The 25,278-nt window shown below is 44.3% G+C and overlaps 1 protein-coding gene across 5 annotated transcripts in view; it reads right to left on the bottom strand.

Moving 5' to 3' along the window:
• The window catches only part of vps13d (vacuolar protein sorting 13 homolog D), a 51,365-nt gene extending 27,073 nt beyond the window's left edge, over nt 1-24,292 (bottom strand). For 2 of the 5 annotated variants that reach the window (XM_081609409.1, XM_081609412.1), the window contains exons 1-32: nt 23,765-24,288; nt 22,770-22,979; nt 22,560-22,637; nt 20,182-20,372; nt 20,001-20,081; nt 19,789-19,905; nt 19,200-19,304; nt 18,708-18,878; nt 18,508-18,608; nt 17,386-17,554; nt 16,442-16,543; nt 16,077-16,266; nt 15,801-15,983; nt 14,857-14,987; nt 14,727-14,781; nt 14,444-14,620; nt 13,851-13,981; nt 13,641-13,773; nt 11,310-13,553; nt 10,200-10,351; nt 8,736-9,803; nt 8,348-8,438; nt 8,148-8,274; nt 7,890-8,070; nt 6,719-6,943; nt 5,172-5,328; nt 4,882-5,089; nt 3,620-3,791; nt 2,694-2,809; nt 1,685-1,900; nt 789-1,078; nt 567-700 (exon numbers count right to left, since the gene is read on the bottom strand). In XM_081609409.1, the coding sequence (XP_081465535.1) occupies nt 567-700; nt 789-1,078; nt 1,685-1,900; nt 2,694-2,809; nt 3,620-3,791; nt 4,882-5,089; nt 5,172-5,328; nt 6,719-6,943; nt 7,890-8,070; nt 8,148-8,274; nt 8,348-8,438; nt 8,736-9,803; nt 10,200-10,351; nt 11,310-13,553; nt 13,641-13,773; nt 13,851-13,981; nt 14,444-14,620; nt 14,727-14,781; nt 14,857-14,987; nt 15,801-15,983; nt 16,077-16,266; nt 16,442-16,543; nt 17,386-17,554; nt 18,508-18,608; nt 18,708-18,878; nt 19,200-19,304; nt 19,789-19,905; nt 20,001-20,081; nt 20,182-20,372; nt 22,560-22,637; nt 22,770-22,866 (7,593 nt within the window). In that variant the 5' untranslated portion in view covers nt 22,867-22,979; nt 23,765-24,288. Of the gene's footprint in view, nt 1-566; nt 701-788; nt 1,079-1,684; nt 1,901-2,693; nt 2,810-3,619; nt 3,792-4,881; nt 5,090-5,171; nt 5,329-6,718; nt 6,944-7,889; nt 8,071-8,147; nt 8,275-8,347; nt 8,439-8,735; nt 9,804-10,199; nt 10,352-11,309; nt 13,554-13,640; nt 13,774-13,850; nt 13,982-14,443; nt 14,621-14,726; nt 14,782-14,856; nt 14,988-15,800; nt 15,984-16,076; nt 16,267-16,441; nt 16,544-17,385; nt 17,555-18,507; nt 18,609-18,707; nt 18,879-19,199; nt 19,305-19,788; nt 19,906-20,000; nt 20,082-20,181; nt 20,373-22,559; nt 22,638-22,769; nt 22,980-23,764 lie in introns of all 5 variants that reach the window. The other 3 variants (XM_081609413.1, XM_081609411.1, XM_081609410.1) reach the window with 3 other exon arrangements.
• Nucleotides 24,293-25,278: the final 986 nt, after the last annotated feature.

The following is a 25,278-nucleotide window of genomic DNA, read 5'->3' as shown; positions in this document are numbered from 1 at the left end:
CCATAGCAACCGGTATCAACCCATAGCAACTGGTATCAACCCATAGCAACCGGTATCAACCCATAGCAACCGGTATCAACCCATAGCAACCCGTAGTAACCCATAGCAACCCGTAGTGACCCATAGCAACCCGTAGTGACCCATAACAACCCGTATCGACCCATGGCAACCCTTAGTGACCCATAGCAACCGGTAGTAACCCATAGCAACCGGTATCAACCCATAGCAACCGGTATCAACCCATAGCAACCCGTATCAACCCATAGCAACCCGTATCAACCCATAGCAACCCGTATCAACCCATAGCAACCCGTATCAACCCATAACAACCCGTATCAACCCATGGCAACCCTTAGTGACCCATAGCAACTGGTAGTAACCCATAGCAACCGGTATCAACCCATAGCAACCCACAGTAACCCATAGCAACCCGTAGTAACCCATAGCAATCCACAGTAACCCATAGCAACCCGTAGTAACCCATAGCAACCGGTATCAACCCAGAGCAAACGGTATCAACCCAGAGCAAACGGTATCAACCCAGAGCAATGGAGGAGAGGCAGCACCTCTATTCCTGCCAGGCTGCCAGAGAACGGTCGGTCCAGCAGGCGGGGCTTGTACGTGAGGACCGTGGTTCCCTTCAGGATGATGGCGTTGGTGTCGAGGCAGGAAACGTCCTCCACCACTACAAACTCTGTGCCTGGACAGCAAAGAAACGTTTTAAAAGACATATGAATGATGAATTGCTGAACGGAACCACTGAGGGTCAGTGAGGTGTCTTTACTCACCTGTGACGTTGATCTTCACCTCCAGGCAGCGGTCCTGACTGACCATCACCGTGGACCTCTTCGTCACCACGCCGCTCTTCACCGTCTTTGGCATGACGGATGCGGCGGCGCTGACGGATGCGGCGGCGCCGACGGATGCGGCGGTGCAGGGTTGCTGGCTCTCCGTGTCGTCCGGGGCGTTTTCAGGCTGCAGCTGCAGGAAGTGATGCACCAGCTGCAGCCAGTCGAAGATCAGGAAAACCCGCAGGTTGTTGAGGACGACCGTGAAGCTGGACGAGTCCCGCGTGGATCTACGCAGAACCAGAGCCGGGCAGTAGCCAGTTACTCACGCAAATGCAATTGAGTGAATAGAACTTTTTTTTTATATTATTATTACTTTTAGGAGTATTTTTACTAAGCTGTACTTTTTACTCTTACTTGAGTAAAATTTCTGGATTTTCTACCCCCTGAATGGAAAAACAAACACTTTTTAACCAAAAGTTCACCAGACACAGACACACTTGCAGTTTCTGTTAGTTTTATACTTTTTTTTTTATTGAAAAAAATTTATTTTGAAAACATTTATTTTGTCTGATTTTGTTATTTTTTTGTTAACTATATGAATTATGGTCACTTTGGTCCTTAAAAAAAAAAAAAGAAATTCCACCTAACTTTACATTTTGGTCCGTCTGACTTTGTAATTTTTAAATATTAAATGATTGATAATTTGATCAGTTACTCAGTACTTGAGTAGATTTTTTACCAAATACTGTCTTACTCATTTTACATGCACTTGAGTAAAAACATGTTGAAGGAGAGCTACTCTTCCCAGAGTATAATTCTTGGATACGCCACCCACCTGTGCGAACAGCACACCTTCAGTGGATAAATGCGCTCATAAATTTGCTGTGAGTCACCTGTAGTGCAGCTCCAGCTGCAGAGACGCCCGGTTGGTTCCTGTTTTCGAAGGCTGCAGGATGCAGTCGAACACGTTGCACCTGCTGTCTTCGCTGCTTTTCGTGGTTTCAGTGTATCTGGTGTCGTTCGCCAGCAGAGAGTGAGACACCAGGTTCACTGACTTGGAGCCGTCGGATAAACTCTCAAACAGGACTTTGGATTTCACAAAGTCAAACCTATGCAAGACAAACATGCCAAAACCATTAAAAACAACATGTTTCATGTGTTTAAGCCTTTAAAAGGGCTCATGCAGGTGTTTGTGTTCAAGTTTTTAGGTACATTTTTGGGAATTTCTTTATTTTTTATCAATACTGAATATGGTCTACAATCCTAATTTGGACATTTTCCGGCTGTAATAAAGTGTTTTATACCAGAAATTCTTCAGGATGTTGGTTTGTGATGCATAGATGGTTGAACTGGTCTGACAATCGCTTGTGCATCAGATTTATGGTCGTACCGGAAACACAATACAAAGGTTCCGGCGTACCTTTGTATTGTATAACGTAAAAATACGTTTACACGTTTAAAAAACAAAAAGGATTTAATATGTTAAAATTTTTAACATATTAAAACTGACGTCACTAATTAATCAAAATTAAAGTTCTGCTGCTAAGAAAACACACATGCCCTGAATTAATTTATAGAAAGCCGAGTGTAATAATTATCTTTCACTCCATCTATTCGCAGCAGCAGATTACATTTACACGGTTAATCCCAATATACATGCACTATACAAAATATTAGCCCGTTTTAGGACTTTAACTTCAGATGGTGGGTCAAACTGAAACGGGTCGGCACTGAAAGGATTTTCAGGAAGCCGTTGTTGTTCTACTTATTTTAATTCTTCTAAAATTCAACCTTAAATCCTGAGAAAGCCATAATTTTGACGGGAACATGCGCCTGAGTGAGAACCTGGAGACACATGTGGACCTGAGCGGTTCCTTCAGGTTCTGTGAGGAGGAAGTTCACCTGGCCAAAGAGTTCCTGCTGTCAGCAGAGGTGGGGCTGTCCAGCAGCTCCAGGCTGACGTCCGTCATGTCCACCAGGAAGGACAGGTTGGTGAAGACGGCTCCACTCAGCACCGTCTGAACACAGCAATATCAGAGACGGTCCATGTTTTATTAAATGAGAGGAACGAGCCACTAAAAGAGAAGTTCATTGAAAACCTTTTGTTTTTTAGATAAATTATATAATTCAGTCGTTACAGAAATTAACGCAAAAAATCAGCAGAATTAATACATAATTGTGAGTTTGTTGAAAATGTTCCACATAAATGCTCAGAATCAGTAGGTTTAAGTGATGCTGCCAACTCTCACCTGTAGGTGGCAGTGTTTCTTACTCCTACTCAGGAATATGACCAGACTTTTAAAACGATAATGAAAAAATCTGAAGATCATCCGTCATTTTGATGGATGACAATTCAAACACCTCCAAAAAATGCTGATATTTTGTACTTTATGCAGAGAGTATAGAAAACTAAATCGATCAATCGCTATCAATGAGCTATACTCCACTTCCTGAGACATTTGATGTGTGTAGTTAAGGTGAACTTTGTTCCTTATGTAGTTTTGTAATGTCCTTTTTTGTTTGTTTGTGGTTTTTATCGTGAAATGTGCAATACAAAAAAGTTTTACTTACTTACTTTTAATGAGGAAAACATTGCAAAATTCCTTGCAAATATTTATAAATTAGCAGAACAAAATTAGAAAATCTGATTGCAAAACAAAAAGGAAACACTAAATAATTAAACTGAGAAATCCAGGAGGGAGTGTGGAAAATTGATTTTAAAAAATGAGAAAAAAGTGAAAGAATGCTGAATACAGAATAAAATTCATACAGAAATGAAACAGACTGCATGTGTAAAGGAAAGCAGAGATGTGTGCAGGGCTCCTCACGTAGCTGCTGGGGTGCTGCAGGTTGTACGGCCGCAGGAACTCCTCCACCGGTTCCCCCAGGTTGTTCTCCAGGATGCCCCGGATCAGCTGGTAGTGCTTCCTGTCCAGGGAGCAGTGAACCGACGACAGGCTGCCGTGAATGGACGTGTCCGGCACGGCGTGGCTCAGCTCCCTGGAGGCACAACGCTGAAATCACTGAACGCAGCGCAAACCGAGCCCCAAAACAGACGCCGTCTCTTTAAAAACCTCCACGCAGCCGAGGCGACGTGTGGGAGATGTGTATGACAATTCAAAGGGAGGAAAGTCCACATTAATGTAACCGAAACTTGTTTCAAGCTTTATGGTGCCGTTCCGAGAAGAAAAAAAGAAAAAAACATCGAAGATATAAAACCAAAACCTGGTTTTACAAACAGGCTTTGGTCATAAAACGCAACAAAAACCTGAAATGATAGGAGAAAAATCAGCTCCACGCCTGGAAAGTTGATTATTGACGACAAGAATCAACCTAACACAATAAAAATAAAATATCCAACGTAACAAATTGGGTTTGTTTTATCTCAACACTAATGAGATAAAACAAACCAAGTTTGCAACTTTCACCCAAATGTGAAGCTGTGAGTAGAGAAGCTGCTTTTTTAAACATAAAACATAAAACATAACTTTTTGGTGAAGAGTAAAAGTTTCAAATTTATTGAACCCAATAATCATCTTCCTGGGGCCACACAGATGGTAATGTATTGCTGCAGGCCAGGGGTGTCCAAAGTGCGGACCGTGGGTCATTTGCAGGCCTCTGAACAATTGTGGGCGGCCCTTGATTACAATTCAAGCTTTATTATTTCATTAGAATATTGTATGTAGGGCGGCAACTAACAATTATCTTAGTAATCGATTAATCTATCAACTATTCTGATGATAAGATGGCACTTTCTCCAGATTTTCCTTTTTACCACATAAGCATTTTTTATACAATATTAGAAATACGTTAATAGATGTTTGGCTAATATGTTGTTTTCTCACCAAATTATCTTTTTTTGAGTCTGTATTCCCTCGCTAATGATTAACTGATTACTAAACTAGTTGACGATTATTTTAATAGTAGATTAATCACGATTAATCGTTTCAGCGTTTCATGTGTTTATCAGATAAAAACAAAAAATAACCAGTTTTTGTCGGTGTAATTAAAAGAAAGCCACTAAAACGTTGCGGCCCCTGAACAGCTCTAATGGCCATTTTGGGCCCCGAGCCGCAGCGTTTGGACGTACTTGTCCAGGTTGCGCTCCACCTTCAGCGTGAGGCGGCAGCAGTCTTTCAGCAGGTTGTCTCCGGTTCGACGGACCCAGTAGGAAGGGAAGATCAGGTCCGAGGGCTCGGGCTTCCCGGTGCTGTCCCAGCAGGGCAGGCGCTCCGCAGCAAAGATGTCCATCTCCTGCAGGTCCAGGGCCATGCAGTCCAACAGACACACATGGCCTTCTACAGCAGGAAGGAGCAGCAGGTTACAGCTTCTGAAACCTTGGTGAACCATGTCTGACTTTGACCATTAAGCCACGCTGACCCAAGCTGGTCGGGTCCTCGTCCTCGGGGCCGGTTCTGCTGTTCACCGCTTTGGGTCTGCTGAGGCCAAATCCTGAGGATGAGGCGGAGCCGGAAGGGAAACTTCTCGGCTTCTCCTGAGCATTACTCGCTCCTTCCGCTGCGCTCCTGACGCGCTCCTTTGTGGAAAAGAAAGCAACATCCGATCACTGCATGCAGGACAAAAAAAACGGCTTTACGACAAAGTTTTATAGAGATAAAACTCGATCGTATTCAACAGTTTTTATCCACCTCCACAGGGTCTGACCGGTCTGACCTGCTCACCAAGTTACATCTGAACATGTGCAGCTAACAAAAACACAAACCAGCCCGGAAAAAAAACATTTCTCAGTAAAGTTACAGCCTGGAATCCCAGAGGTGAAAACTGGATCAGTGTGTTTCCAGTCAGTATCGCCACAGTCTATAGGGATTCATTTGGCTGTGGCGATGCATCAGAAAATGCATCATGTGACAGGAACAACAGCCAGTCTGTGCTGCAGAGATTTCAGGCTCTAGTCATGGTCTCAGGTGGGTGGAAACAGGAGGAAAGGTTCACAGCACTCAGACAGGATTCACCTCACACCACAGCAGAAGGTGGCAGCTGTACCTGGTAGCGGGACAGCTCCTTGTATGAACGTCCATGCAGTACAATATTCTTAAAAAACACACACAAGGTGCATGTGAACGACTAAAAGGAGCCAAGACAACATTCAGCTATAAGGTTAGTTTATTTAGATTGTTTCTCTCCTGACCAGAGATGCGATGTGTCTCACTGATTCATCCAAATCGTTACAAAGGGAATAACTTCAGAACCAAACATTTTGGTTTGGACCTTTAGACTTTAAGGCAGGGGTGCCCAAAGTCGGTCCTCGAGGGCCGGGATCCAGCATGTTTTAGTTCTCTCCCTGGTTTAATGCACCTGGATCAAATGATGGCTCGTTAGAGGCCTAAGGAGAACATTGACATGCTGAAAAGGTTGTTACTGCCACCAGGGAGAGAACTAAAACATGCAGGATGCCGGCCCCCGAGGACCGACTTTGGACACCCCTGCTTTAAGGTTACAGGTGCAAAACTGAAAGGATTCTGGCTCAAGTTCACCTGCTTCTGGAAAACCCTCCAAAAGGAAAGAGTAAATCCTTAGAAGGGTCAGTATTAACCATAGACAGGAAGTGGAGCAACAGATGCTTTTATTGTGAAGTTCTCCACCAATATTCTCTGAAAATCTCCATAAGACTAAATGAAAACTTCCTTAGCAAACTATCTCAACTCCAATATCAGACAAAACTGAGTCTAACTGGACTGAGTTAGTGCTTTTTAAACGAACAATGGACAAAAATAAAAGATGCAGTAATTAGTTGGTTATAAAAATATTCTTTCAGTGAAGCTGAATTCATTCAGCATTTCACCAACATTTCAGAAAAAAAATGTTTTTCATGAGTGAATCTGTGGAATGTCATGAAACGCCTGCATGAATTCGGGTTTGTTAGCAGAACCGGCGGCTGTGGAGCGGCGTGTTTGTGTCTGACTCACCAGAGAGGGGAAAAAGGCGTGCGCCATGGTGAGTTTCTCTACCTTGTCTCGGAGGGAAACGGTTCCGTGCGACCCGGCCGGCAGGAAGATGTTCTGCACCTTCAGCTGGCCCAGGTTGGCCACGATCACCCGGGGCGACCGCGAGTTTTCCGGGATGATCAGAACCGGCGCGCCGGCGTCGATGTCCAGCAGAACCCTGGATGCCCTCTGAGGCTGATCGTGCACCTTCAGAGGGAGGACAGAGCCCGTTACGCCAGTTACCATGGATACAAGGTTGGACCTGGGACTCGGCGACGTGCGCTGAGGTTCCCGACTCACACATCCAACATCCAGTACAGAAGCTTACATTTCAATTTTAACATGAAACGACTGAAGGTTTTTGATTTTCATTCAATCTATACGCAGTTTTAGCTTTTTAACCTTTTTGAATTCTGCACCTAAAAATTAACCAAAGTATTGTATTTTACATCATGTATGCATTGATTAGGTAATGAATACAGAACAGATAAATCAGCCAGCGGTGGTAGATTAGCTAATTTAAACACCTGCTCTGCTGATGATCTGTCAGAGTTGGTGATTGGATCACATTTTATGTTTAACTGAAACACACTGAATTCCACAGCACATCTACATGTTAAGGTTGTCATAGTCAAGCTAGCATAGCTGAACAACTTCCCTCTCTCTTGCTATTTTTTCTTAATTAAAACTTTTTCCTGACCTTGTTATCTAGTTGTCCTAATGTTGACAATTAGCAGCAAAGCACTGCGTTACTTTTTCTTTTATGAATCAGAAACATTTAAGATTTAGTGCGTTATGTTGACAACCTGACAGCTAAAACCGATGCTAGTCGTCGTCAGTGACTCCTCCAGCATGGAGACGGGGGAGGATTCTCACGCTGGACGCAACGCTGCAACTGCCTGCTTCATTCACTCTGTGTGACACAGCGCCCCCCAAAGGTGAGCTACAGCAATACACTGCTTCACCCTGGACTTTTTCCATAAATTTGAACAGGCAATGAGTAAATCCAGCGATTTTGACCATAATTATGCTGATATTACCAATAAAAAAAACTAATTTATATTCATAATTCCTCATCTTTAGCATCTACTTTACTTATCAGGATTAGAGGTGGGCCTCCCCTGACCGCACGTCCCAGGTGGTTTGGACTCACCGCCTGGCCCTCCATGGCCGCCCTCTGTCTGCCCAGGACGTCCTGCAGCTGGGTGAAATGCTGGATGAAGGCTACCACCTCGGCTTGGAAGCGCTGCGTGTGAACGTACTGAACAGACGCCATCTGCAGCGACACCTTGACGTCACATTCGCGCTGCAGGTCGGGATCCGGCTGGCCGTACCTTCAGGCGTCAGAACGAGGGAGAAGTTAGGTGGGAAACGGTTCCAGCGGAGGCAGTCGTAACGAAACTATCCGTACCTGAGGATGTTGAAAACCAGCGCCTCGCCTCCCTGAGTGGTGAAGCGCTCTCTGTAGAAGTCGCCGTGCGGGGTCAGGTCACTCAGGGACAGACTTCCCAAACTGCCATGTATCCTCAGGTCGCCGTCTGCAGTCAGAAATCAGAGCTGTGAGTGAATGTTTGGCTGCAGGAAGCTGATGTGAATGGTTCCTGAACGTACCGCGCTTATCAAGATGAGCGGAGAGTTTTGACACGCTCGCTCTGGCCAGTTCATGGAGCTTCTTGTTCAGGATGAGAGTCAAAGAATGGACCTGGAAAAAGGACAGACGGGTCAACAATGGCACCACTTCACTTCAGAGCTGCTGCAAAACCGATCAATAAAGCAGCATTTACAATGCTCAATGAACTGTTTGAACATTTTATCAGAGCAGAAGAGGACAGAGGTAGAGGTAGAGAGGATCGGCTTCACATGTAAGTATCAGCTGATCACCCAAAATTAAGAAAATTGGTGTCGATAAATCAGTGCTTCAAATTCATCATGTTAGTTTTTCTCGTTTCCAGGTGCCAAAATGTGAAAAACTTCAGGAGAGCTGGATCAGCTGACCAACCTTCAGGTCCAGCTTGGTGTTGACTGTCGGCGCCGTCTCTCCCTCCTCCTCCTCCTCTTCGCTGCCGTCCGGCTCGTACAGCAGATGTCCGGCCACCGGCTGGGTGGCGGCGGCCGGCGGCTTCACCGCGTGGTTGTTGGCCGTGGAGCCGATGCCGAAGAAGTCCAGGATGACAACCCAGGTCTGGAGCGTGATCAGGATGTCCAGGCAGTTAAAGTCCACATCCACACTGCGGCCGACGCTGCCGTAGCGCGTCTTGAACTCCGGGTGGCCGGCCTCCACCAGCAGCACGTTGATGTGAACCAACGAGTCCTCGAAGTTGGAGTCGGGCTGCGGGGAGCCGGCGCGCGGCGTCGGAGAGGGAGGCGGGGTGCTGGGGAAGTCCGGGTCCTTCTTGGACTTGCGGCCGGTGGACGGCGTGGCGGGGTGCCTCTGGTAGGGCTGGAAGACGTTCTGCGTCTCCTTGATGTGGGCGGGCAGCGAGCGCGGCATGTCCGGGCACAGAGCATTGGAGGTCGACGGGCAGCTGCGGGACAGGTACTCCTTGGAGCTGAAGGTGGACGGCTTGGGGACGCCGTGGGACTTCATCAGGTGCTTGTACTTGGAGTCGGGGTTGGGGTCCAGCAGGTCCTCCATCAGCAGCGCGCGCAGAGCCAGCTGCACCTCCAGCAGCTGCGGGTGGTCCTTGGTGAAGCGGCCCTCCAAGTCCTGGAAGCGCACACTGACCAGACCCTGGGAGCCCTGCGTGAGGTCTGCGCTCAGCTGGACCTGCAGCTCCGCCACCAGGAGCGTGACCTTCAGCTGGGTGAAGGTCGGCGGCTGATGGACGGGCCGGTGAGACGGCAGGGACAGCGAGGAGGACAGGGAGGAGTGAGAGAAGCTGATGGAGGGCGGGTCTCTGGCGAACAGGCCGCCCTGGGGGTCGGGGAAGCCGTGGGGCCTGGAGGAGGACGGGGTGGGCGGGGGCGGCGTCGGCGGCTGGCTGGGGGTCGGAGGCTGCTCCTCAATCAGGGACAGGTTGTCCAGAGTCTGGAGAACTTGCTCATACACGGGTTTACACAGACAAACCTACAATAAACACAACAGGATCAGACTGAGGAAGGACAAAAACCAGCTGCTAACCACAAACTGACGACTATCAGCAACAACCAGAACCTGTGTTCTCACACTGCAAAAACACCAACTAACTTTGGTCTAGTTTCCACAGCAAATATCTGATCACACTTTAAATAAAACAAAATTAACTTAAAGGTAAGATGTAGGAGATTGTTTTAAGCCAGTAAATCTGCAGAATGTGAGTTGTATATGTCCCCATGTTGTAACAGTTTGTAATGAGACAGGTAATCTGTGAAACATCGAGCTCCCCTGCTACTACTGCCGTCTGAAGAAACACTCCAAAAACAACCAGTCAGAGCCAGGAGGAGGGCCTTAGCGCTGTCAATCATCCTCATGTACAGAACTTACCTGAACAGGGTTGACAAATTTTCCTTGGACTCTCAGCTGGCCTGTGCTTCTGAAGGGCTCGTCTGTGGTCAGCAGGATGAGCTCAGAATCCTCATCGACTGGAGTTTTCTCAAACGTGAAGTGAATAGTGGTGTCTTTCAGTATGTGGAAGGCTGATGAACAGAAAAAAGCTAAATGTTAAATAAATGATGCGTAAAACAGACAAAGGTCTGTCCCCGTTCACGAGAATATAATCCAAAGGATTACTTATCCAAGCAGGTAAAGCCATACAGACTGAGTCTGTACATACAGAGTGATGTAATACAAAGATTATGTTTATTTTGATTAAAATCACTTACAGCTTCTCTGTAATTGTAATATTATATACGTTAATTTAAATATTACATTAAGCCAGATATAATCAAAGACTGGATAGCTTTTAACCTGGATAAGTGGGGAGGTCAGCTGAAGAAGTTCACTCTTTACAGAGGGCTGAACCTAAGCATAATTGTGGAAAATTGAGTGGAAGGAAGAAGTGTGGTAGAAAAAGATGCAGTGGAAAGCACCGAGCACCAATCTGATGGTGAAATAACATAAATAATAACAATAGATATCTTTGTTGTTGACCTTATGGCTATTTCCTCAATAATTTAGCAGCAAAAAGAGTTTATGAATTGAGAATTGCTTATTTTGTCTATTTATGTCTTTCTATTAAAATACCATTAATTAATTGCAAAACCTGCAATTAACTCAACTAAACATTTTAATAAAATCGCACCTCTAGTTATAATGTAAACAATTAATCCACTTACAATAAATTGTATTTTAATGGTTTATTAGAATTTGTTCCAATTGATTAATGCCCACTTAAACCTTCTTTCAGAGTTGTGATTTGGCCTCCATCCAGCAGAGGGCGCCACATGGTCATCCATAAGCGGAGCCAGTTGATACAAAATTAAAGATGGCAGCCATTAAAACAGGAAAGAGAAACGGTACAAACAGAGTCTGGTTTGGGATGTAAAATGCAATTTATGCGTTTTTGGTTTTAAATATTAATTGTTAGCTGCTCAGAAAGATTAATCAACTTTAAATCATCTCATTAACTTCCATCCCTAGTTACAATCTTCTCACCTTCTCCCCGGCTGAGGGACTCGAAGAAGTCGTGGCGTGTGAACTGGGATTCATCCTTGTTGACGTTTCCAGTGTGGGATGGTGAAGACGTGTCGGCTTTCTCCTCTCTGGGCGCTCTCTTCAACACCAAGTGACTCGTGTTGACCGAGTACAGTCGGATGTCCTTCACCAACACCTCCAGCCTCTCTCCCTGAGAGTCTTCGTCATTGACAAAGTTCTGGATGGTAATGCTCCCCAGATGGCCGACCAGCAGCTCGGGGTGTCCGGGTTTCCGAGGAATGGATACGACCGGCGACTCGATGCTGATGTTGAGGGTCAGCTTCACGAAGAAGGTGTCCAGGGCGGATTCGGGCTGCTCAGTAGAGACGTCCTCCTCCTGGTCAAACGAACACCCCCAGCTATGGCTGGAAGTGCGGGTTCTCCGTGACGGCGTCTCGAAGAGCGAAACCCTGCCGCTGTACTCCGCCGTCTTGGAGGCGAGAACCGTCGACACGCTCGTGGCGGCGTTTTTCAACACGGAGCGGAAACTGTCCTCCAGTTCGTTGGCCGACAGTGTGAGGTTACGCAGGAACCTGGCCGAGTGGTTGTAGTGCAGAGACGCCATTTGTAGCTTCAAGGAATACTCTCCCTCAGATTTCTCCTTCAACTGAAAGTTCAGAGCGTCTGTTGGAGACTCTCGGTCGTCGGGCAGAAACGTTAAACCTTGGGGACTCAAGCAGCTGTCCTCAGCACTCCCAATGCTGACCACAAACTGGTTTCTTCCTGCCTCTTGGGTTAAATCCACCAGCTGCAAGGATCCCAGGGAACCGCTGACGTCCAGACGGCTTCCCAGGGAAACGTTGACTTTGGTGCCAGAGATGCTGGCGGTGGCGATCTTCAAGCCCTTCTTCTCGACTGCCAGGGCGGTGCTGGAGGAGACAGTCCGCAGGAGCAGCAGGTTGAGGCGGTGGATCTCCACGGTTAGCTCCTTGTTCTGGTCGTACGTTGACTGATAGGCCCGGTCGTCTTCCTCACTGGACAGCTGCGTTGGACACTCCTGGGTGGATGATGCATTCTCCTCTTTGGGGAAAGACTTTTGGAGGAAATTGAGCAGCTCCCCCATGGTCTCAGGGTTGAGAATGATGTCCAGGTTGTTGACCTGAATGCTGGTGACCTGGAGGGAGTTGTTGAGGTCCATGGAGGGACAGTCTGAGCTCACAAACTGGTACTCGAGCCTAATGAGGGCGTCCTGGTCTTTCAGGAAGGAACTACATGGGGAGAGATCAGAGAATGACCCAGAATGGACTCCAGGATGCTCAGAGGTCCGCTCGTCACACAAAGTGGGGGAAGACGGCTGGCTTTCCCTGAGGCTACCGGTGGGAACGTCGAAGCTTAGATGCTTATGAGACGCAACGAGCAGGTCGAAGTCGGAACCGTACGTCTGCAGCGTGTCGACCAGGAGAAATCCGTGAACGGTCAGAGCGACTTCTACATCATAAGGTCGCTTGACAAAATGAGCGTTAGTGCCAAACACTTTAAAAACAGAAATATAGCGGCCGTTGCTCTCCACACCGAGCTGCATGTAGTTGATGTTGAACTCAGCCAACAGCAGGTGGGATTCCACCAGGACTTCCCGCGTGTGCTGCTCTAAGGTCATCACGCTCTGCGTCAGGTTCTTGGCAGAATCCTGCAGTTTCCACGAACTGTCCACTCTGTGGAAGATCTTGTCCCGGCGCAGCGTGGGAGGGTCAGGGGACGCTACGCTCGGATCTTTCCCAGGGCCGCTGTCGTCTTCGGCTGGCCCGGTTAGCCGCACCAGACAAGTCCTGATGGCGGTCATCTTCTCAAGGTTGATGTGCACCTTCAGATCCGGCAGCGTTCCCGACAGCACCGCGCCGGGCAGCTGAGGGTCCGAAGTGTATCGCAGCCGCTGCTCAAGCTGCAGCAGGACGTTAAACTTCTCCACAACGTGGGTTGGTCCCACTTCGCTGTCCTGGAGGTGCTTCCAGCTGTCCTTGTAGCGCCCGACCATAATCTGCAGGTCCTTGAATGAAAGGCAGTACTTCTCATAGAGCTTTTTGCTGTAGGCCTTCAGAGCCTCCGGAGATCTGAGGTTGGGAAGTTCTGGGTTTTTAAACAGCGTTTTTAAAGGCACTTCGGTTGCAAGCGGAGACTCGGGCGGGGTGGCCAGAGGAGTTTGGTACTCCTCGTCACTCTGGACGTCCTGCTGAGGTTGAGCAGCTGTAGAGCTGACGACGCTGTCATCTTCAGAGAGGGGAACAAATATCAGCAGTTACAGGGTGACTTAAATCCCATCAGATGGAAAGAGAGGATAACTGTCGGCTGCTTCACCTTGAGAGTTGGTCAGAAGGATCCTGCCTAAGTCCACCACAACGAGCATCGGGTCTTCCGACTGGAAGTCATCGGGGAAAACCACCTGAGGTGCGCAAATATCCAGCTTCATCGTCCAGCGCTTGCCGTTTTCCTGCAAAAGCAAAAACATGTCAGTAGATTTCAAGTTTAGATCTGCTTCATGTGACATTCCAGCAACGTTTTTCTTACAATGAACTCTCCAACGAGCAGCTGGTCGATGGTTTGTCGAATCTCTGCCTTGGTTTGCTTCTTCAGCTTGTCATACTGCCTCCTTGCCGCTTCGGCCACCCGAAGCTCCAGCTCAGACTGGTAGCCAAACCCTGGAGGAACATTTACTAAATATCAGCCCTGTCTGGTCTTAACTAGGTCCTCAATGACTTGCATCTAATTTCAAACAAATAAAAACGGTTTTTATGCAGCCGCCGCTGCTGCTGCTGCTGCTGCTGAATGCTTCTCTCCAAACGGCTGAGTTTTGGGGTGCACTTTTTCCATTTCAAATATTTCCATTTTATTTTTATCTTTACTAATCCCCTGAAAGTATAATGCTGCCCTGGACATAGTTTGAAAAAGTTTGCAAGTGGGCGGAGCCAAGAGACACTGAGGGGCGTGGCCAAGTGTGGGGATGACCAGAGTGGAAAAGGGAGGCTGTAGACAACTTAAGACTTTGTTGCTGTATTTAGCAACTTTTCTAGGGAGACAACACCAATTTACCTTGTCTTCATGTGTAAAACCATGAAACTTAAAGAAGGCCTGTTTTCTTTTTCAGATGTTTTCATACTAACCTGAAGTGTGAACTCTTCCTTTATAGAAGAATTCGGTCACTTTTTTCATGGCTTGCGGACTGTAGATGATGTTTAATGGACTGGTGCTCACTTCCAGCCTCCTCTCAAATTTGGACCTCACAGGGTTGCGCTCGTATATCATCTCGAACACTGGAGAAGTCCACTCAGCGTCGCACTCTGATAACACAACATGTGTACAGATTGTTTTGAAAGAAAGACCTTAAACTAACTGACGGAGACGTGCAGAGCATGACTGAGCTGAATAAAATAAATAAATCCTTACCAGCAGCAGCGCTGTGCTGACTCATGGACTGACTAAGGGCAACAACAACTTTGTCCTGCAAGAGGTGGACATTGTTAGACACACAGAGACGATAAAGCCAGCATTACTAAGGTGCAGGCTTGTGGATTACCACTTTGGGCGACACCAGGAAGGGGAACATGGTGCCCTGAGTGGTCAGGTCTCTGAGGAACAGGCTGCCCAGCTTCACGGACAGCAAGGACGACTCCGAGCGAGGAAGAGATTCCACGATCACCTTCACTCCTGAGTAAAGCGCCACAAATATAGAGCAATTACAGGGTAATGTAACTGTAATTATTTGCTGTGTACAAATTATTCATAATTTAGTGAATATTTGCTGAATCACATATTTTGCTCTACATAAATAGAAATGAAAAAAAAACATGCTTGACAGAAAATCCACTTTCAAAAACATTTACTTCCATTATGGTAAAAAAATTATAAACTGGAGTAAGAAAGGAAAGTATTACAACCAGATTCTGCAGTTGAGTATTTTTAAACTAATTTTTAAATAAATGAGATTCATTGCCAGTGTTGGGGTCCGCTAACCTAAAGGCTAATTCTGCCAACTCTAAGCGCTACGCCATCTTGGCATTTAGCAGAAGCTAATGCTAAACCAGTTTGTTGCCCTTCCTGTTAGGCCTGCAATTCTGAAAGTGATTTTCTGGAGCAGATTTTTCACTCATGGTTTCAGTTTTACAGTTGCTGAGTTTTGCTGACGCCACAAAATACAAACTGATTCCAAAGAGAAATCTGTTACATTTCTGAAGCACAAAACAAATTAGAACCATGTTTTATAAAAAATTTTTAAAATGTGTAATATGTGTAATTTCCTCCAGTCACATTCAGTTTCCACTTCAAAACCAGGTGGAGGTTTAATACGTGGCCCACTACTTTTTATCATTTATTAACTTCCTCTAGGTTTAAAAAAATTTAAATCAGTTGCCAACTTTCAAGTTGTTCAGCATAATGAGTAAATTATGTTTAAAAGTAACCGAATAGTGATGGTTGTTTTAATGCAGAAGGAAAAATAAACTCAAGTTTCCGTGTTTGCACCTGAGAACTCCAGCTGGAGGACTCCACTCTCGTGCATCGAGTCCGCTCTCCTTTCCTCGTGAAAAAGAGTGACGCCGCCCTTCTCCAAAAAGAACTCCAGTCGAGCAAACATGTAGTCTCGTCTAGTGAAGGTGTTCAGAGTGTGGGAGTCCTCCAGTGGGTCGAACAAATCCCCTGTCTCTGCTGGAGAAGAGTCAGAAAAGTTAAAGACTACAGCGTAAAGCAGATCCCTCTTCCACAGATGAGCGCCGAGCCTCTTTCAGCCCGCAGCCTGACCTAGAATATCCCAGGATGATGGACTTGGCAGGAGTTCCTCAGGCGTCTCCAGATCCTCCGCGTTTCCAGACCAGCCGCCCCAACCAGGGAACCAAGACTGCAGGTACTGAATCATTCTGTAGCTTCCGCTTTGACGAACGGATGTGGCAGGCGGAGCAGCCTGGGGGCTGCCGCTAGGCTCCCGAATGTTCTGCAAAAGACAATTTAATCTGTTACAACAAAGTCTGGGAAGTTACATGTAAGGTTAGAAAAAGTTAGCTTCAAAGGGCTAAACAAAGGAGTTGTATCATCCTTTTTCTACCACACTTTTTCCTTTACTGATATGCACGTCTATATTTGCAAACCCTGCGATCATCTGAACGTACGTCTGCCATCTCTTCCTGCAATCGAAACCTGTCATGGACAACTTCTCTGAGAATCTGCAGCTCCTCCAGCGTCTGCTCCTCTTCGACTCGTTCCAGTTCAGCCTGAAACACAGAAACCAGAAGAAACTAGTTGAAACAGAAACAGCTTACAAAGCGCCAACAAAACATTTAAAAACACAAACATTCGCTGGACTTTGGAATTCCAAAAGAGTTTCAGTAACACTTTAATAAAGCTGTAAGCGTAAAGCTGACATGACACTGTCATGAACACAAAGGAGTCACTATGAACGTCTGTGACACGTAATGCAGAGTTGCACTGAAAGTCCGTTAAACGTGCCAACTTTGCATGAAAGTGTCATTATTTACAAAATAAAGCACAGTAACACATGGAGTTCTCCAGGGCTCCGTTCTCGAGACACTTTTACTTCCTCCACCCCTCAGGCAGTAAAACATCAATGAGTTTATTTTTGTAGCACATTTCAGACAAAAATAAAACGTTATAAAAACAACATACAGTCACAATTTGAGAAACCAGGAACAATTTAACATTTTGCTGAGTGTAAAACATCTAGAGAAAATGTTGTAAGGTGAAAAATTTTAACTTTTTATGACTAATTTATAAATCTAATGTTTTAATTCACCACACTTAATACAAGTTTGACTAAAAACATCAGTGAGATGTTTTTAGTCATCTAACTAATCAGTGGATCATCAAAATTCACTCATTTTGATCATGAAATTTACCAACTGATCACATTTAAGGAATCAGTAATGATCAAACATGCTTCAGGTGTAAAACACTGATCAGCTTTAAACATTTAAATATACTTTCTTAAACTTTCTCAAACTGTTGGTAAAATTTGCTTTGATGACAACATAATGCTGCTTGTACTGCAGACTGAGTGTGATGTTTACTGCATGGCGCCATGGATGTGCGGTTATACCTCGTCCTCTGGGCTCAGGGAGGCGGCTTTCAGCCTGCGGAAGTAGAGGCCGGTGTAGGTCTGCGCGTCCCGGGCGCGTCGCAGGGCAAACGCCCAGCTGCCTCGCCTCCGCTGCTCCCTGATGTCACTCAGGTTGGCCTGAAGGGCAAACAGCCACCATGTGCGGCCGCTGGGGAGAAATCGACGAGGAAATTCAGTCAGAAATCAGCAAAATGGCAAAGGGAATTAGAGCCAGCAAAAATAAAAACCCTAAAGTCACACTGATTAATGCAACAGTGTCTTCAAAGTGCTTTACATAATTGATATAAAAACAGCATGTGACAGTGAATAAACAGTTAGAAAGACAAAGAGAATAAAAAAAAAATAAAAAAAAGGTTAAAGATAAAAACATTAAAACCCGCACCCCTTGTAGGACTTCAGTTAAACGTCTCACACCTCAGAGTTTTAGTTAAAACGCCATTTAACAAGGATTCTCACACCTCAGAGTTTTAGTTAAAACGCCATTTAACAAGGATTCTCACACCTCAGAGTTTTAGTTAAAACGCCATTTAACAAGGATTCTCACACCACAGAGTTTTAGTTAAAACGCCATTTAACAAGGATTCTCACACCTCAGAGTTTTAGTTAAAACGCCATTTAACAAGGATTCTCACACCACAGAGTTTTAGTTAAAACGCCATTTAACAAGGATTCTCACACCTCAGAGTTTTAGTTAAAACGCCATTTAACAAGGATTCTCACACCACAGAGTTTTAGTTAAAACGCCATTTAACAAGGATTCTCACACCTCAGAGTTTTAGTTAAAACGCCATTTAACAAGGATTCGCACACCTCAGAGTTTTAGTTAAAACGCCATTTAACAAAGATTCTAACACCCCTAGAACAAAAACTGTAAAACAGCCAAAACACTGAGTTCCTTTAAATGTAGACTAAAACCCAGCTGCTCTGAAACATTGACCAACATGTTCATGTGCATTAATGGGACTTGCAAAAATGTAATGTTTCAATTGTTGATTTTTGTGTTTTTATTATTTGAAACACTTTGAACCACCTTGTTGCTGAAACATGCTATACAAATAAACTTGATTGGTGATTGATTGGTTGATTAAAGACAGCACTTACTTCCCAGAAATCGGGACTTTGGGTCTCCATGTTCTGTACAGCATCCCTCTCTCTCTGCGCTCCACTTCTTTGAGGAAAGCCATGATCTGCTGGTACTGAACCTGTAAGAAAATATCATGAAAACACAATAACATTCCTTTCAGGGAGCAGAAACATTCAGATATCGTCCAGAAAGAAATGGGCTGTTTCCTCTGCCGAACCTGGGACAGACGTAAAGACATGGGCTCCAGCTGGACCTGGCCCTCGATCCGAGGGATGTTCCGGGTCCTCAGCGGCTCCCTGGAGGTGTTTCTCCTGAGCAGCACGGAGGCGCACACTGGCTCAAAGATGTACTGGTGCTGGCGACTCTGCATGCACCGAGTCATCGCATCCTGCCGGGACGGAAAACAGTCAGAGAATCACAAGGCGCCATTACTGAGGTCTTTTACTGCTGCAATTCAACGAAAAGAGCAAAATGTCTGTTTCACGCTTTACAGAGGGAACTCTATCATCCACATGAAGATGCTCAAGCATCTTTGTGTCTGTGCTGTTTAGCTTAGTTAGGAGTCATTTACAAATGTGTCCCAGAATTATCACAGGCCTTTAACCTGCAGCAGAAACTCTCAGGATGAGGCGGGACACACCGTGATCTTTGCACCGTTTCAAAGAGCCACCCAGGCGTATAAATCAATAAAACTTAATGTGTAACCAACCTGGACCTGGCTTGCAGGCAGCTTTCCCAGCATTTCACACTTGGTGTCCCAGTAAACGCTGAAGTCTTCAATCTCCAGCTGCTTTTGCTTGAAAGGCTTATGGATCTGAGAAAAAAACAAAACCTTATTAACACCACGGACTTGGACCGGCTCAATGCTTCGTTTAAACCCAACAGTTGATTTAATCATCCTCAAATCTCTGCAAACTGTAGTTAAAACTACAGAGGTGTGAATATCGACAGTAAATAATAAACGACTTAACATAAAAGTTCTGTATCGCTAAAGTCCCGCTTTAGCGCTAGCTTCCACTAAATACCATGTTGGTTTAGCATGCTAGCGTCATTGGAACTAAGGTTTCTGATTAGTGCTTTTGAGTTAGCCGCTGCTCTTTACCCATCTTTAAACTTTTTGTGCATTTTTTTAAAACCTAAGATTCAAACTTACTAAGAAATAAAAACTTAATTTTTACAGTAACTTTACTCTGCAGTTAAAAACTGATAAAAGGGCAGAAGCAGCTAACCACGAGTACATTTGTCTTCATGGACATGATTCTCTGAATCGCTCGCTTCTTTGAAGGACGAACGCTCACCAACTCTTTTGAGGGATTGTGAGCCGACACGCTGCTAATGCAAACGCCAAAAGAAAAGGTCTTCTCCGCGATGGAAACGTCATCCTCAAACCGCAGGTGAACATTTTGAATCTTCAGCTGAACACAAAAGGCAGAAAGAAAACAAGACATATTCACCAGTGATACTAGCTTATGATACATGATATGAAAGTATATGAAGCAGAATGACTCACTTCAATGTTTTCAACAATCCTGGTGACGGCCGAGGCGGTGACAGAGTACCAGTACGACTCTCCTCTCTGCTCACACTCACTCTGCAGGAGCCACACGGGCATGGCAACAGAAAATGTCAGCAATAATCAGCAGAAGAGACAGAAACCTATAAAAGCAGGAAGAACCAAAAATTTAACTCACTTTGAATTTGTCTTCGATAGTTTTGAGGAGGTACTTTTTGCGTTCCCTCGCTTCCTCGTTTTCCTTCTCTGCGTCAAACTCCTGCGGCTGCGTGGGGCCGATGATGAGGTTGAGCTGGGACATGGAGATGACCCACGGGTCACTGTAAGGCCGGTAGAACGGGATCTGCAGAGTGATCTTCCCAATAAATCCTGGAAAAGGACAACATTTTCAATACATCATAACACAAAAGGATGAGTTTAAATGTGTAAAAGCAAACAATGCACAATTTTCTTTTTTTTTTAAACTTTGGCATCAGAAAAACATGGCAGCTAATAGTGTAATTATAGTGTCATTAAAAAAATGTGAATATCACATGTGGGGTTCCCCAAGGTTCTGATCTCGGGACACTTTCACATGTTTTAATAAAGCACAACAACATTCTGTACCATGTTGACGACAAACATCTTTATATTTCAGTCCCTCTAAGTCGCTTTGTGAAAGCATGTATAGGATATCAACTGGATAAATCCTTACAGTTTAATGCAGAAAAGAAAGAACTCTCTGTATTTGGTCAGGATGTAAAAATCCTAAACTCAGACATACATTAGCCTACTACCATGTCAAAAACCAGAATTAAGATTTTCCTGTCAAAATAAGACAGAAAATTGGGTGGAAGCTTTTATTTTGGTGGGTTAAAGTGTCAGTCCTGACCAACAGCAAGTAAATAGACCATCATTATTACTGATTGGTGATGATCAACAGGAATGTGATCATCCCAGTCAATCAATCAATCAATCAATCAATCAATCAATCAATCAATCAATCAATCAAGTAAGTTTGTATAGCACATTTCAGCAACAAGTCGGTTCAAAGTGCTTTACAAACTAAAAATACTAAAATAAAATGTCATGAAAACATCATGCAGTCACCAACTGAGAAAGCAGTTACACCTGGCCAAGTGCCATAAAAAAAGTCATTAATTCATGTTCAGCTTCCTGGTTACTTATTGTCTCCTTCCTGAAAAGCTGGCATAACAATTTTTTTGTCAAAAGTGATTTTTTTAATAACTTTTGGAATCACTTCAGGCAAAAAAGAGGATTTGGATAATTATTTCAGGAAGGTGAAAATCTAAACTTTAAACTTCGTTCAAATACAAAATTCAAATTCAAAAATACCAAATTGATCCCACAGGGAACTTAAATGTCAACTCATTAAAAGAGTTTCTGTAGATGGTGCTGGCTTATTGGCAGGAAAGATGTCCTGTAGCAGTCTGTGCTACAGCGAATCTGAAGACGCCTCTGACTGAAGATGCTCTGTCTTCTCAAGACATTCTCAGAAAAGAGGATGGTCAGCGCTGCATGTAACCTTCTTGATTTTATGAAGAATGCTTCTTTGCATAATCATCTCCAGAGGTTATACAGTTCTACAGACCAGAACCAGAACCAGAACCAGAACCAGCCTTCTTTATCAGGCTGCTGAACCTTTTCAGGCCCCCAGCTCTGATGCTGCTGCCCCAACAGACGATCGATGCAGCGATGACGTTCTTAGCAACAGACTGATAGAAGGTGTTCTTATCTTCCTCCAGTCGCTCCGTTTCTTCTTATAGACGCTTCACTGCTGCGTCTCCAGTCTGTCGTCCAGATGGACACCAAGGTATTTATATTTCTTAACCACCTCCACTTCTTCTCCCATGATGGAAATAGGCTTTGATCTAATCCTGGTCCTCCTGAAATCAACAATCATCTCCTTTGTTTTGTTCACATTTAAGAAGATTTGATTGTTCCCTCCATGACCCAAAGCACTCCGCCAGCTCTCTGCCTCTTGTCTCTGATTCACCTGACAACTGCAGAGTAACCTGAGTATTTCTGTAGATGACAGTTTTTCTGGAAGTCTGACGTGTACAGAGCGAAAAGGAGGTGAGAATACAGAGCCCTGTGCTGCTCCTGTGTTGCTGACCACCTGGTTTTCACTCAGTCCTTCAGTCTCTACCTGTGGTCTGTTACCAGGTATCATAGATCCAGGTGATTGTTGAGGCTCCACCTGAGTCTTTTGGAGTTTCTCACAGAGCAGATCAGGCTGAATGGAGGTGAGTGGAGAAATTAAAGAACATGATCCTCACATGAATTTGTCCAGATGACTGTGGGTTTGTTGAAGCAGGTGTATGATGGCGTCTCCGTCTCCACGGCGATAAGCAAACTGCAGGGGGTCCTGATATGATCCTGTCTGCTTCTTCAGGAGGACCAGCAGGAGTCTCTCCGGGACCTTGCTGTCTCTAATCTTGACTTTGAGCTGCTTCTCCTCAATAAATCCTCATCTCGCTCCCTAAAGACTCTTTATTTCTAGTTTCACAGTTCCCTGGTGACTCAGGGTTTGTTATTTGGTCATTTTTTTCTCACCTGTTTTGACTTCAAATGGCAGGTCAAACTCTCGGAGGGCATCTTTCCTCAATGGCAGGTTTTCCAGTTCCACTGCACCTGAGGACATAAATGAACGAGAAATAAAAATCCATTTTTAAGCCTTAAATTCCAATTCTTGGTGTGTTACAGGATTTCCCTCCATCCTGATGAGGCAAAAGCTGCAGATCTCAATAATAAAACTTGTATTACCTTTAAGTAGCTCAATGGAGAGCTGATCTGTGTTCAGATTGCTGACATATTTTCCCAGGTAAGTGTTTAGCACCCAGGCTACGAGCCCCTCCAACATCCTGATGGCTCAGGGATGAAGAAGGAGAAGATGATGATGATGCAGGAGCTGCAGTAATACAGGTGGGGGATGATGGTGGCGGTCGCTCGCCTCACAGAGGAGGCATCTGCTGTCTAACAATCACAACAGCAGAAATCTCACAGCAACGGGAATGTTTAACTACCGTCACCCATGATTCATTTTTAAATTAGATATTTTCATAGCTACAAAGAAACAAAAGTTATCAGCTTTTATTAGCTCCAAAACATTAAACTTTCTAACTACCTTCAAATGTTATGGCCTATTTAAAGCTCTGCTAAAGAACTCCAACTTTTCCACATTTGTTAACAATGCAGTCACAGAAATGTAATATTATTTGAGCTTATAGATGTGAAAATCTTGGACTTAAAAACTGATGTTTATAGATGCTTTCCATCCAATCTGATTGATTTTAAGTTATTTATTTTAAACAAATTCACTTCTTTTATGTGCAGAGCTGCTGGAAACAGAGCAAGTATTAACAATGGCAGTTTAAATACTAAAGCATGCCAGACTTTTCACAGCTTTATTTGTGAAAATAAAATAAAACATTCCGTTGAGTTCATAATTCTAGACTACACTGCATTAGGAAACTGCAGGAAAACACAGTAAAGTTTGTGGTTGCAACCTGATTGAAAGTGAAAAAGCTCGAGGTGTGAATACTTTTGCAAAACGACGGATATCCAGTTTAGCAGTGAAACATGTCAGCAACTTTTGATCATCAGCAGCCATAATGAAAACAATGATATGAGGTAAATAAACTATTCAATCAAGGCTCATTTTTAACAGCAACACAGGCGAAATCTCTCTGGAAAATGACCGTCACCATGACAACTACTCCCCTGTATTTAGTTTCAAGGTTATTAAAATCTTGACTCACCGTGAACGACCACACTTGTCCTATCAAGCCAGCTCCATAGCGTCCATGTTTGGGACACACAAGCGAGGGTTGTTCGTGCTGTCTTATCAGAAAGCTCTCAGGACGGAACTGAAGAGACAGTTAGCCGTTATTCAGTTGCATAGCACCAACGTCCAGCAACAGCACAACGTACATTAGCTCTACAGGGAGCAACAGGCGGTGGCATGAGCTTAAATAGCACATAAAACAGCCAGACAACAACCCAGCCTGGCTGGGTTGCTCCTGGAAAGGACAGAAGGTTGTGGATCCAGTTAGCTAGCGACTTGGCTAAAGTTAGCATGCATGTTGGGGGCTTTAAGGCCAAAACAGTCCGCTTTTAATGAGTCAAAGTCTGAGGAATTATCAGCAAAATGGCTTCTTCTCAGGCACTCAGAAGGAAAAACTGCCGACAGCACTGTTTTAAACTTCAGACAGGTCTGTCACACCAACGAAAGTGTCAACATCTCCGAACACCGTTCAACTATGAAGGCTGGCTTCCGGTCACGTGATGAAAACAAGGCGGTCCACTTGTGCTGCATTCAATGACAACACGGAAACAAGAACTAGATGAATGGTTCTCATGTCGTAACAAGTAAACATATGAAAAACACACAAATACGTGTCAACAACAACAACAACAACAACAACAACAACAACAACAACAATAATAATAATAATAATAATAATAATAATAATAATAATAATAATAATAGAAAATAGTTTCTAATCCCCGAAGGTATTTTTTGAGGTGAAAACTGTAAAGTTTTAACTGCAAGCTAATTTGCATAAATAGACATAAAGAAAAGTTCAGTTTCACGTATTTATAAATGTGTAGGCATTTATTCATTGGTTTATAAATTTGTAGGTATTTGTTTATTCATTTAGTTTCCCTTAAAGTAAAACAACAAACTAAACATCCTCCAAAAAAATCCCACTGCATTTTTTCCCACGTCTTCTGTGAAAACATGAGGGGAATGTAAGTTTTCACTTGTGTTCCTACTTATATAAATGATGTCACCTAGAAAGAGCTTCTCAAACAAAATTTGATTTAGATTTCTCTTTTACCTTTATCACATGAAGCAATAAGAAGGTTGATACACTGGTCATATATTTGTACATTTCTGCGTAATTTAGTATTTTTATCTTACATTTTGTGCTCATATTTGTGTTATTCAACTGTTTATGTATCATTCACCTGTCCCAGTTCAGTGGTGTGATGGCGTGGAGGACATTTACTTACATTTATTGCTGCTGTCCATCACTTTATGGTCCCAGTTTACATCCTCTGATGGCTACTGGTTCCTGTCACAAAGCTGAAATAATCTCAAACTGGTTTGTTCACGGTAAAAATAAGTCCCCTGTATTCCAATAGTTCCCAGTCACTAGCTATCAATAAACAGACCTCCATTGAGATGCTTGATTTACATACATGCACATTTTTTTCCCCCATTTCCACAATTTGGTCGCCTTTGATATAAAGAAAAATACAACTTTGA

This window comes from Poecilia reticulata, chromosome 7 (genome assembly GCF_904066995.2).
Source record: "Poecilia reticulata chromosome 7, P_reticulata-male-v2, whole genome shotgun sequence".
In the NCBI taxonomy this organism is placed as follows: domain Eukaryota; kingdom Metazoa; phylum Chordata; class Actinopteri; order Cyprinodontiformes; family Poeciliidae; genus Poecilia; species Poecilia reticulata.
This window is presented reverse-complemented; position numbering and strand designations above follow the sequence as displayed.